Source organism: Morone saxatilis, unplaced genomic scaffold, assembly GCF_004916995.1.
Source record: "Morone saxatilis isolate NCDOM2014 unplaced genomic scaffold, NCSU_SB_2.0 Contig17, whole genome shotgun sequence".
NCBI lineage: Eukaryota > Metazoa > Chordata > Actinopteri > Moronidae > Morone > Morone saxatilis.
This window is the reverse complement of record NW_023339729.1, coordinates 19,296,981-19,310,985: the sequence shown is the minus strand read 5'-3', so window position 1 is coordinate 19,310,985 and position 14,005 is coordinate 19,296,981. Positions and strand designations below refer to the sequence as shown.

Below are 14,005 nucleotides of genomic sequence, written 5' to 3'. Positions count from 1 at the left end.
ATTCTCACAATGACAATGTTAACAAGATGTTAAGCAGGTATAATATTAACTGATCTTTGTTTTACAATCTCTGAATATTATTAATTTAGCAGGTATTTTAAGTATTGTATCAATTAGAATTTTGATCTGATGATGGTGTTGTTGAGAAATTTCATACAAAACCACAAATGTCAACCTCATGGTGGCACTAAAGGTCAGTGGATCAGAAGTAATTACAATTGATCCTCTCAGGAACATACAGTAAATGTTCAGAATGCCATGATAATTCATCTGATAGCTGTTAGGATATTTCTGTCAGGACCAAAGTGGTGGTTAACTGACATCTGGCATCTATAGAGCCATGACATCTTTGCTCATCAATCACTACATATACTATCATGAAATCCAATAATTAAGATGATCTTTCTGCTTACACCATGATCACACAAATAAAAAATGTAATTTAAAAAAAAAATATATATTTTATATGATTTTATCAATGCACAATGCATTGTCCCTCTGTTGGGACACTGACCTTTAACCCCCTAGCAAATGCACTACACATGACAGACAAAACCTACACAAGGTCTCTGGGGATGTAAAAACATCCATATCTGCAAATTACTTGCATGACCCTTCATTATTTCCACGTCGGCAGCTACAACAAAGGCCAATAACCAACACGGTGAATGGGTCTCGAAGAGCCTCTTCTGCAGGCTCCTGGGTTATAGATTTAGGTAATAATGATGTAACCTGAATGTCCCTGAAGTAGAAGTGTGTGTGTGTGTGTGTGTATGTATGTGTGTGTGTGAGTACGGAGGTGGCTTAATTTAGTCTTATCAATGTTCCCAGTTATTTCCAAGCATGAAAGTAAATTGCTTTACTCTCTGCAACAATGGTGACACATTAATTTAAGGGAATCATCATATAACAAAAAACCTTACGGTATTATTTTGTTGTGTAATATAACTGAACTTTCAGCAGCTTATATTAATGATCAATATCTTTAAAAGCATATTTTAAGGGGGCAATTATAAAAACCACTGGCTCATTTTGCCCATTCATTATGTTTGATAACACAAACCTTTACCCACTGCTTAATAACAGGTCCTGAGAATTACCCTTTTCCAGCCCCATGCCATCGGCCATCTCTCCTGCAGTGGTTGATGCCCAGAATATATAATATATCAGTCTTGAATAAAACATCAACCATGGCCTGAATACTGATGCTGGGAGAGAGAGGGACTATGAGGAATAAGGGAGTGGAAAAGACAAACAGCTCACTTTCTATAGACAAACAAAAAACCGTCACTGTCAAAAACACCATGCACCAATGTTGAAGCTAACTAAACATGTTCATACACATTTCTTCTGGATGAGGACATTTAATGAGTTTACCTCGCCAGCGTTCTTATTCAAAATGTGCCAACAGCATCTAACCACAGGACAAGCTAAGAATAGTGCTGGTGCAGGCCGTGTCCGTCTGTCATTAACCTCCAGAACAAAGCTGACGTCAGAACACAGAGAGCTCCACAGTCCAGTTTTCAGCCCTCTGGCCACTGCATGTGCACTGTTGTCAAAAAGGGATACGGTGGACAATTCATTCAAAGTTTCTGCTGTAGTTCACCCTGATCTATAACATACTTCAAGTAAATCCATGGAATTTATTGAGATGTCAGAGTTACTGTGTTGTTTCTGGCCACACCTCATTTCAACGTGTAGTAGCAGCTCTGGAGACGGCAAGTCATGTTTATCACATTAATCTACAGACAAAAGGTCAGTGTTGTAATGCTCTTAGTTATTAATGCAATGCCAGGAAGATTAATTAGAACATTTGTTAGATGTGAGATGATGGGGTTGATATTTTACACTCACTAGTAAAATAAACTGTCACTGCTGCCTTTATATATTGTAAAACATAACTGAGGACCGGTGAAAGAATTCTCTGTTTGAAAACTTTAGGAGGGGAGCAGCTTCAAAAGCTGGGATCAAATATCTGAGAAGGATATAGTGTTTGCACTTGTCAGTACCAGGGGAAAGGGTCTCCCGATGGAGACATTTAAGAGAAAGAGGTCTGCTGTGGTAAAAATTTCTTTTTAAGCTGGAAGGAAAATGACGAGCAAAAGTAAAGAGTACTAGAAGCACTGTGAGTTAAGGAAACTCAAGATGAGCGGATGGTACATTGCTGCAGGTACCGTGCTGCTGGACTTGATCCAGTGCAGCATTGCTTTTGCTGCATTGCTGATCCACACTGGGCCAAAACTGGATGCACTGGGTTGGCTGGTGCATTCAATTCTTCAGAGATCATATTAACAATGAGCCTTTGTCTGACTCATGAGGAAATAACAGCCCACGTCACATCTACACTTGACACTTAGCCCAGTAAGGTCCAGAATTATGTCCATATTGGACAATTCTGCAGCTCACGATTTACATCCAATGCCAAGGTTCAGTGCCAACGCCGGAGGTAGTGTGTGACATGTGTAGTGAGGCAGAATGTAAGGGTGTAAAGGTCAGCGTGGTGGATGGTGGTGAATGTAGCACAGTGATGGTGGAAAGTAAATACTGTACCGAAGTAATTCCATTTTACTCCACTCCACACTATACTTCTACTCCACAACAATCCAAAGGTAAATGTTATATGTTTTGCTCCATTACGTGTATTTAAAAGCTTTAGTTAGCGGTTATGTTACATTCAGATCAATAATAGAAAATATGATCAACAAATAAATAATTTTGTATAAGAGTATTTCTACACCACCGTTCTTGTTTTAATACTACAAACTAGCATTACTATTCAATGAGTCCTGTGACCTCCGTGACTTTGACACGCAGTAATAGTCCATTGCAAAAGATGATTGTTGTTCATGATTGATGTTGAATTTCCCAAAATTATTGCTGCGGTGATTACATTTTATATATTTTCCAACCAGAATGCTGAACATTTTCTGTGTTTAGCTTTTCAAAAACAAGGATTTGCTGCTTTTTCTGTCAAACATTGCAGTAAACAGAATATTTTGGGGTTAAGGACTGTTGGTAAATTGAAGACGTCACCAGACAAACAGATACATTGCTTTCATTCCCAGTTTTCTCAATCGTAAATTGCAGCTATGCCCAGAGTGAATTAAAAAACAATAGGCGGCCATTGTATGAACATCAACTGGCAAAATTCATGTTGGTAGAAATTTCTCCTAAAACTTGCATGAAAGTAGATCCCTCCAGATTGGCAGTTCTCCACACTTGCTCCTGTTTGACTTGGCTAAGTCTCCCTCCTCCTGCTTTTACCCCTTCAGTATCTCTTGGCTGAATTCTCCCTCTATCTCTCTGCTACTCCCTACCTGCTTAAGGCTGCTTTCTATCTACTCTTACCCCCGTTTCTTGTCTTCTCTTATCTCTCTTTCCTTGCTCCACTCTCGTTGTCCCCCCCCGCCCCATCTGTTATCTCCCAGCTGGATCTGTTGTACGCTGCACTGCAGTAGGCCTAGCGAGGATCCAGGCTGGATGAGTCACCCACTCACAATCTGCTGCCCTAAAGCCCTGCAGGCATCAGCCACATCCAAGGACCCTACTGCTGTTCACGGGCACGCACGAATGTACAACAATGCACGTTCACATGCACGTCTGCACACTGCATACCCTGTTCTGAAGAAAGAAATACTAAAAATGTCTGAATGCACACACACACACAAGAAAAATTATATCTAAATGGACCAAGGAAAAAAAAAAGTCAGATTATTAATTACTTGCCTTTAAGCTAAAATAAGATGGTTTCCAGGTGATGAATCATAATGCTACACACGAGGGGTAAGATCTGTGCAGTACTGATATTAGTATTCAGCACACACACTGGGAAACCTCTACTCGAACCAAGGCTGACTACAAAATAAAGGATTACTGCTCTGCTATCCACTGTAAGAAATATACCCCATTTAAACTTAACAGCTTTTTGATTCTACAACACCTAAAAGTACCCGGACCGATTCTAACACAGGTTAATGTGTGTAGCTATTGTATTTTAACAGATCATTTCGTTTCCATAGAGAACATGGGTCATATGACACTTCATGCTACTCCTACAGCTGTTCCTCGAAGGCTGCTCTGCTTTGTTTTCCAGCTTTCCTCAGTGACACGTTAAAACATAATGGGTGACATTGCAACCTGGAGTTCACTGTGTGGTGCATTTCTCCAATCTGCAGGTATTCTACTGCTATCGTTTTAAAAGTAGGACAGGTTGTTTTTGTATTTGTGCTGTCAGTAAATTTCCATGTGTATTTGTTATTCTACACACTGAGTATCTCTTTTTGGAAGAAAAATATACATGACGTTCACAAACATTTGAAGATGTACTGAATCTGTCATCATCCCCGTTATTAGAATGAATATGATCATGATATAATATATGATCATAAATGATCATAAATGATCATATATTATATTATTGTTAAAGGTGTTGTGCTGATCTGCAACCAAGAATAAAGCACACACAATACTCAATCTAAAATAGCATCTTATCTTATTCTATGAAAATCTTGTATCATCTTGTATAAGTGGATTATTTTGGACCTGATTAAGAACAGCGGGTTCTTCAAGATGCAGCTGTGACTCAAAGTGGGACTCCAGGTAAAGGTACCATAACATTTAGACAGACGAAGGGATCTAGTAAATCATATCTGTATAACTCTCAAATTCACTAACCTGACATATAGAAAACATATAAGTAACTCAATTTACACTTAATGGTTTACATGCATGCAGAAGTAGCCAAACTTGTGAGGAAAACTTGTCTTTCTGACATTGAAAAGAAGCCAAGCAACCATTTTATTTGGAAAAGCTGCAACACCAAACCCCCCGAAGATTCTTGTTTGTATTTTCCCCCTCTCGCTCACTCTGGCACACTTTCTTAAGCTTTCTTGCCATCCTCTTCACCTTCCCTCTTTCTCCTGTGGGTTCTATTTTAATGAACACATTCTTGGCAGCACACACTCACATTGAAATAAAACATGCTCTCTGCAGCCTTAAGATAAACATAAAAACTGGTTAAAATATAACAACAAGCAGGACTTTGAGGTTTTAGGAGGCCATGCAGTTTTTCTTTCAACTGTTAGTTGAGTGGATAACACAGACCCAAATAAAAAGCTTAATCACATTAGCATGTTCACACCCATGTGTGCAAACATGATCAGCTGCAGACTCGTACATGGCTCTCTCTCTGGGAACAGAGCCACCATGAGAGAGCATCTGCCCCTAAGCATGACTCATTTGACTCTGAGGTGGAGATGACTTGTGACGTAATAAGGGAGCAATCGTCACCTTAAAAAATATGGCAGCCAGAAACACTGGGTCTTAGTTTAAAATAATAAGAGGAGAAATGTAAGGTGTACATTTTTTATAGCAGGCTGTTTTTTCTGAGAGGAAATACAAACTGTCTCAAGCGATTAAAATGTATTACAGTGTATGCAGAAGTACATCAGTTTATAACGTACTGCATAGTGGGAATGAATAATGGATTACTGGATAAATAAATATGTATTTTTAGGAAAAATTCAATTCAATTTCTAGTGGACCTGCTGGGTTTTACCCTTCATGCCCAGTGCTTCCCTTCTTTTTTAAAATGGCTCCCGTTATGAATGCAACACTCTGAGCCCTGATGTCCTTGGGTGAGAGAAAGAGAGATGTCTGCTGTCAGAGCAAAGTGTGATTGTGGTTGTATGAAATAAATTACTCAGTGATGTATGTGAGAACGTGAAAGTGAGGCTGTGTGAGTGTGAGTGTGTATGTGTGTGTGAATCTCATAAAATTCCAGTAACTTCATGGCATTTTGACTTTTATGAGCCGTTTCTCTGGGCAGAGTGCATAAAGTCTATAGTGAAGAAATGCTGCAAGCCTCCATGCATAAGAATTAGGATTTTCTATCCCTCACAAAGCAGATGCTGAACATTTAACTTCAAACAAACCTGCACAGCTAATTAGCAATTAGTGAAGCACAGGGCCATAAGGTCAATGCGGATGTGCAATCTGTTACAATCTACACATAAAACCAGTTTGACGACATTGTGGCTCAATTTATTTATTTAAATGTTTTATCTTGGGATTTTATGTCAACATAGATATTAGACCTAATACCTTGAAATAATTTAAAATGTGTCAACTTTGAGAGATGTTGCTGTTTATAGCAAGGTAGCTTTTCTTTTTCTTTAATATCCTTTGTTATATCATTGAGGTTTATGTTGCAAGTCAATGAGCATGACTAATTTAAGACAATATTGCTTATTTAATACTAAAACTAAAGAGTAAAAACATATTTTGTTCCCATTTTACAGATGATTGTGTGTAGGACTATTTGCAACCAGCAGAGACTCCAGGAAGTTACTGGTCCCAGCCAAGAAATAGTCCAGCACAACACCCGTCCCATGCTAATTATGTTAGCTTTGGATAGAGCCAAGCTATCTGTTTCCCCTTGTCTCCAGTCTGTATGCTAAACTAAGCTAACTGGCTGCTGGCTGTATGAGAGTATCGATCCTCTCCATCTAACTCTAGGCAGGAAAGCAAATAATCATATTTCCCAAAAATCTGAGCGATTCCTTTAATGCTGATATTCATTTGGCCAAACTCCAATCTGATTCTTTTAAATCCCTGGTCCCATCCCTTAATCCCTGTGACCTCCTCTTTGTGTACTGGAGTGGGGGTACTGCTAAGATCTGGTTTGAAGGATGCATATGTAAGTATCCAGATTGCTGTGAGTCTGGGCCTGGATTACAGGGCTGTGGCACGGGAGCAGAGGGGTTGAAGAGAGCCTTCTGCCACTGGGAATCTGGGAAAGAAGACAGTGTGTGTGTGTCTTTGGGGGGTTTATAACAGTGAGGAACAGACGGCAATAGACCACAGACACAGCTAACTCTGTGCCTAGAGCTGACTGAATCACATTGGGAATAAAACTGAGGAATAAAGACTGGGGTATGTAAAAATCTACAAATTCAGACGTATTAACTGCATATTTATTCATTCAACCACACCTCTTTATGCATGCACACTGAGAGCCACATAACTGTATGCATATTTACAGATATAAACGCTCTTATGCAGCCTCACCTCACACACACAGATATATTTGAGGCTGTTGAGAAACATCTGCCTGAAGAGAGAGAGAGAGGGCTCTGCTAATGGGTAACAATAGACTCATCACACAGAATTAACACAATCTGTGCAGCCATCTAATTCCCTGTGACTGCTGTCTACTCCCAGTCTGATCAAATGAACTCCTGATTAAAAATGAGAGTTATGTGTGTTAAAAGCAGATTTTTCATTTTATTTTTATTTTTTATCTAAAACTCTTCTAGCTTTTATTTAATTTTTAATCTGCAAGTGCTGCTCCTCAAGAATATGCAACGAGAATTCAACGACTAATATTCCTGTGTCTGGATTTAATCATCTATACAAGTCTCTCAAGTGTCAGTGTGACGTTAACAATAACATAAATGACTAATGGCAGCATAAATGAACTAAAAATAGATCACTAACTCCCATTGTGTGTCACCATATTGAATCCCAGCTGTTAAATTAACTCCTGTCCTCACAAACTGCTACCTTAGCCTCAGTTATTCAGATCCAACATGCAATTAAGCGAGTTTAATATCCACAGATGCTGACCTTCAAGCAATACACTATTATCAGTGTCACAATTAAGCCATTACTCCCCTCCCATCTCAGTGACAATTGCTCATAAAGAGGAGAAATGATGCAGACTGGGAGCTGTAACTAAGGCCATTTGGACACTGGGTGAACTGGAGAACAAGGAGCGAGAGTGGAGCATGTTTTTGTGTGACTCTGCTGCTTGGGGCCTGAAGCTGACTGTCAGTGTCACTGTGACTCACCCCGAGAAAACGGACAACCTCCCTCAGACATGCTGGAGCTCCCAGCTAACACCGGAAATAAGTCACTAAATAGCCCTGGAGTTAGTGGGAGGCCGCAGGGTGGACAGATCTGTTTAAACCTTTAGACCATCCAAATCCCACTGAAGACCACTCTGATGGCCTCCAAATATGATGCTGGTTAAACTCTTCAGCCTGAGCTCCTGGGAGTAAAAACAAGATACAAAAATGGGTGTGATGGGCTGAGGAAGCCTCTGAGTAACCTTGAACTGAATACCTTCTCATGCATTAGGGCCTACATCTCATACCAGCAGATGATTTACCATTCGACAGGATAGACATCATTGAACTCATCACTGCTATCTCGCAATAGGCGATAAATGCGTTTAGAGGGCGCTGAGGTCATGGCGTGCCGCTGCTGGTAGGAGCGGATTTCCGCCAAGGCACACTTAACGATTGCATAACATCTTGCGCGTCGGAATTCCCACTGTGGTTGGCTGAAGGAAGCACTGATTTAAAACCGTCCTTCAATTGAGGCAACAACTTGCGCATTAGAAGTGTGACCGACTGCCGTGAGCTGCAGCCCTGGTGGGGTTTTTTTCTGTGCGGAATGTCATCTGAAGGGTATTGAGAGGAACTGGCGTCCCGCGGCATCACTACCACCGAGCCACCTGCCTCCCAGACGGCCCCACACACACACACACATATACACACAAACATAACGTTAATACCAATCGTGCAGTCCTTCCCGTCATGCAGCAAATACGCATAGTCAATCACAACAAAGGCTGCGGTGTAAAAAAACAACAACCCACGAGCAATAAATTATTCTATTGGTGCAGTGCACCACGCCAGTCTTTTCAGTGGAGCACATTTCAGCACCAGGAGAGCAATGAGTGATGAAGAGGTAAGATGAAGCACAACTACAGCAGATCGCTACATATGAGTGCACCACTGGGGGAGTTCATTTCAAAACCCAATGCGAGAGTAAAGCCAATCCTCTGATACCCAAAGCGCCACTCCACTGCTGTCCAACAACGTGACACCTCGGATCGTGAAGATCTGGTGCTCAGGACGCAGCGTCCTCTTACCTGAGTGGCTTTGTGGAATTGCTTCTTCAGCCCCGCTACAGACATGGTTGCTACACGGTGGTTCTAAGCTGGGAATATGAACTGGTGCTGCAGGTGTGTGTGAGGAGGAAAATCTCGGTCCTAAATGTATCTGGTAATGAACTCGCAGCCGTTGCTAAGTCCTGTCTACGCTGGTCTTCACCAGAGGGATCTCCTGTGAGAAAGGGGGTGAATAAAGCCCTGATCAGGCTATTGGACGCCAAAGCCACATGTCTCACACGGCGATGACGTCGGAGCCAGCTCCTTTTAAAGAGGCCGCCTCCTCATCCTCAACCCCGGCTGGGCTCCTGGACTCTAAAAAGGTGGCTGAGGTATTTCTAATCTAAGCTGGTTTAGAAGGATGTGGATGGACTAGGGAGGGGGGGAGGGGGGGAGGCGACACAGACTTTTAGTTTTCCACTGAATTCAGATTTAATTTGAAATTAGGAGAAAATAAAGACATTCCCTAACCGCTCCCATCACCTAGGGGTGGAAAAACACAAGTATGTACGGTTAGTTTTGGTGCTTTCCCCCTCTAAAAAGTAATTTATTACTCATTACTCTTTTCAAAAGTAGTTTCCATATTATCCCATGCCACCAGTAATTAGTTACACTACGAGTTATATTACTTTTCTGATACTCAGTGTCGCTTTGACCCAAAATTCAGACTTACGACGATTAAAATCCAGTTTTCTTTGTGACCATTGTTTCCATCTTCCAAGTTAGTTTCTTCCAAACCTTGAGCTGTATGAAGATAGACAAATGTTCCCTGATAATTCCTTGATTACAAAACTGAATCCAAGGATGTGATTGGATTGTTGGATATCAAATCAGTAGAGGTGACAACAAAAGTAATGTTGTAACTAATTATTTTGGTGAGTAACTGTAATAGCATCACTGAAATGCATTACTAATTAGTTACCCCACTTGTTGCTAGGGAAATTAATTGTATTACTGTAATGTTATTACCAGTAATGAGTTACTGCCCAGCACTGCTAATGAGACGCAATGAGTGGCGACAGCGCTTACTCTCCAGCACCCTGGACAGCGCCCATCATCTCACATAGAGAAATCCCATCAGACTCATCCGTCCTGTCGGTGTCACTGACTAATAGAGTGAGGTGAACAAAAAGCTACTACTACTAAAAGCTACTTAAAGAAAAAAAAGAGCAAAAAAAAATGCTTCTGGAGCTTTTATCACACGATCTTCCTCGTCAGATGGAGTTTGTGATGGAAATGTAGATACTACCATTGTAACTTTTCTTGAGCACTTTAGTATGGACGTTGTGGTGACACATTTTTATGTTTTGTGGTTTTTGTGGTTTGTGGTGCACAAACTTTACTTGAGTATTTCCAGTATTTCATCCTACTTCCTACTCCACTACATCTCACAGGACAATACTGTAGTTTTTACTCCACTACATTTGTTTGACAGCTTTAGTTACTAGTTACATTTCAGATTACACATTTTCATACCTATCTCTACAGTGAAAACCAAGCATCTCCAGATTTGGTGATTTTGAACTTGGATTTTTCTCATAAACGGAAGGATTCAGTGTTTCTTTTAATAACAATATAACAATAATAATAATAACCCCTCCCACCAAAGACGTTGCAAACATATGATGATCTTATATAATGTGATAAATTGCTGTAGATTAAACCTTCACCAGCTACAGCAGCAAAACGCACTGACAGGGACCATTTTACTGCAGAATATGTACTTCTAACACTTTTTTGACATACTGACATACTCATGTATGTACAGTATGTACAGATTTTTCAGGTTTTGAATGCATGGCATGACTTTTACTTGTAGTGGAGTATTTTCACAGTGTGGTATTGAGACGTATACTTAAATAAAATATCTGAATATTCTTCCACCAATGCCGGTCTGTAAACTCAGACAGCGTCTCCTGGTGCGTAATGGCACACAATGCTGCTTTGGCACTATATTGGATAAATATATATTGGAGAACAAAAACCTGAATTATTTCAAACAAAAAGAAACATGAGTGCGTCGACATTTATTTAGAGACAGTAGTGGGCTTTAAAGCGGACATGACCTGCACCAGGACAATGCGTAATTTCTACTGTAATTTGTACACATATCAGACCCCTCTTCATCTTCCCTCATATTATTTGGCTGATACGATTAAAAGCCTGCCCCAATCTGCAGGTCTAATGCGAAGAATGGCTCTGAATTAAAGCTAAGAAGTCACCTACACACTTGTCAGCTCAGCAGCAGCCCCTCGACGCCAGATGGTGGGGTCGATTGTGGTAGGACTACTTGGGCAGACAGTCAGAGACTCATCCCATATGGTCTCTGTTGCAGCCCCAGAGTGACAATCACCAAATAGGCAAATGCTAAATATGACCATATCTGCTGTTATGAAATGTCCTAATAAAACTGATTATGGATGTATAACATGCTTCCATGTTGGAAATGAAACAGTGTATGACACCTGGTAATAGAGTTGTAAATAATTTAAATACAGCTAATTTCTTTTGATCCTGAGAAGTAATTGCTAAGTGATGAAATGCAAACACAGTGTGTGCGCATTATAATAAACTAGTGTTATGTAGTGCGCATTTGTGGGCGGTGTTATTTGTCACCATCAGACCACAGACTGTGTGTCAGAAATGCAAAATGGCATTTTGAAATGGCTCACCAAAATAAACCCTGAATGTAAAGGTATCCCTGAAGAGATGGTGTGCTGTTTGACCACCTGACAATATACATCTACACCTGCTAACGTCTCTGTACGTTCACTTTCATAATGTAAATAACCATCAATGTCCCTGCTGCTGCATGTCAGACGCAGATTGGACTGTGTGAGCCAAAAACAACAATTTAAGATGTGTCATGTGTATTTACAGTTAAATACACATGACACATCTACTTTGTAAATATATTTATCCATTTAATAATTATGCAGACGCTATCACTGTCATTACTACGGTTTGATCTTATATTGTTTTTGTTCTATTTTATTAGTTGTGGTCTACTTCCAGACTCCACCACAGCATATTATTGGTGAAGAATGAGGAGACACATTTATTATGTTAGTGGCGCCATCATGTGGAGAATATGTGAACATACATTCAAACTGACTTCAATTATCTACCATGTATATATCTCAAGCTATGTAATAGACATACCAAGATACCAAACAAAAACAGTGCTTTCAATTAAAAATGTGAAATGGTAATCCTAAACTATGAATGCCATTCATGATTTTTCTACAAAAATACACTTCAGAGATCAAAAGTTAAAACATAATCATTGAGGATGTCAAAATTCAAAATCTATATAATATTTAATGTAAGCAGCTATAAAACCCCAGTTTCTGCATGTTATACACATCTTTACTATGCCTGTTATGCCTGTCTACTGTCCAATAAGTCACAATCTATAATGCCTTGCTTCCACCTAGTGGTAAGAAAGGATGCAGCAAAGATGATGCATATTTGTGTAACAGAGTGAAAACTGCCATGCAGCACACATGATTACAGTATTTTGCATTACTCAGATCAGACCAGCTCCTCTGTGAAAGCAGCATACGTATGAGGGTGAGGGTATATCAGATATGTTGTAGGAACATCTTGAACACCAAATGTTTATTTTGTCTGAGTAGCTCTTATTGGCTAACAGAGAAAGTCCGAGTGATACATCAAACGGGCTGACAGTGACCTGAGTGCAGTTCTTTGCTCAGTTTTCCTGCTCGCTGGCCTCGGCGGGCAGCTCTGATAAAGTGCTTGGTCCCACGGCTCAGTGATCTGTATGTGCGTGTGTGGCCCGAGGTGAGTGTCCATTTGTCTTAACTCACGAGACAATAAATCTCACCTGTATCGCACAGACAGATGGAGGCTGAGCTCAAGTGAAATATGAGATTGTTGCCATTAACTTTATTACACTGACCACTGGTCTCATTTTTGGCATCAGCACTGACTGAAAGTTGGAACAGAAGGAGTTTCTGATACATAAATTACATTTGTGTTCTTTTACAGTGCAATGGGGGCATGTTTTTAACATGTATGACAGTGATATTTATAGTTTTGTCCTTCTTGCAGGTTTTACTGTTTATTAGAATCTTTTTCAAAATCTTTTCTGTATGTTTTTTACTGCTGACTAATGTAGTGCTATTGAGATAGACAGATAAATATTCCTCACCTTTAGACGCTAATTAAAGGATATCATGATAATATATGTTATGTGGAAATAGGAACAAGCCCCCAGAGGTACTTGAACTCTGTCTCTTGGGAAAGCAACTCACTCCCAACCTGAGGAGGTCACTGTGTATTATCTGCCAGGGCATCATGGGCTCAAACGTCAAGACATAGCCCGATGAGGCCCACAGAACTAAATTGTTGGCGAAAAGCAGACATACAGTCCTGAAGTCACAAAACTGGTCACTCCTTGACTAAGCTTAAAAGTTTGTTTAAATCAAAAACAGAAATTTAGACTTGATGGACAAACTGCTAGGACCCTCTTGTATCTCAAAGTAAACAGCTGGACTCCTTCGCCTGGCACACTAGGGTTAAATTTGCAATTGACTGAATTGTCCCTTCCAGCACCCTGGTATAATATTTCTGGGGCACGCTGAGCAGTGTGATATCCTGATGATTGGGATAAAAAAAAAAATATAAAAAATGGGGACACTACCCCAATCTGTCAATCAAAAAGCACTGATGGTGACTTCTGCATAACATTAGTAAGGCATGTAAACCAATACAGCCCAGAATCCAGAGGTTTCAGCCCCTCACAGTGAATCTCATACATCCCTGCCAATGCAAACATTTTGACTTCTGTGAACTTTGCCACAGAAATGTGCAAAATTTCATATGACTCTTTCAACTCTATCTCGGCCACGGAGTATGTGTCGGGTGTGTGCAGGTATTCCTGTATGCATTCCTTATCATCCTGTAATATACCTGGTTGAGGTCAGTGGTTCTCCTCCACCGCTGATAACAGCCAGAGCAAGACCCTGCCCTGTTTACCAAAACCTCTTACAGGCCAACCACAAGTCCTGACTTTTAACCCTTACC

The 14,005-nt window shown here is 40.3% G+C and overlaps 1 protein-coding gene across 1 annotated transcript in view; it reads right to left on the bottom strand.

The window, feature by feature from the left end:
* Positions 1–9,127, bottom strand: part of sh3gl2a (SH3 domain containing GRB2 like 2a, endophilin A1) — a 34,138-nt gene extending 25,011 nt beyond the window's left edge. The window contains exon 1 of the mRNA XM_035659423.1: positions 8,939–9,127. Coding sequence (XP_035515316.1) covers positions 8,939–8,983 — 45 coding nt within the window. The 5' untranslated portion in view covers positions 8,984–9,127. The remainder of the gene's footprint in view (positions 1–8,938) is intronic.
* Positions 9,128–14,005: the final 4,878 nt, after the last annotated feature.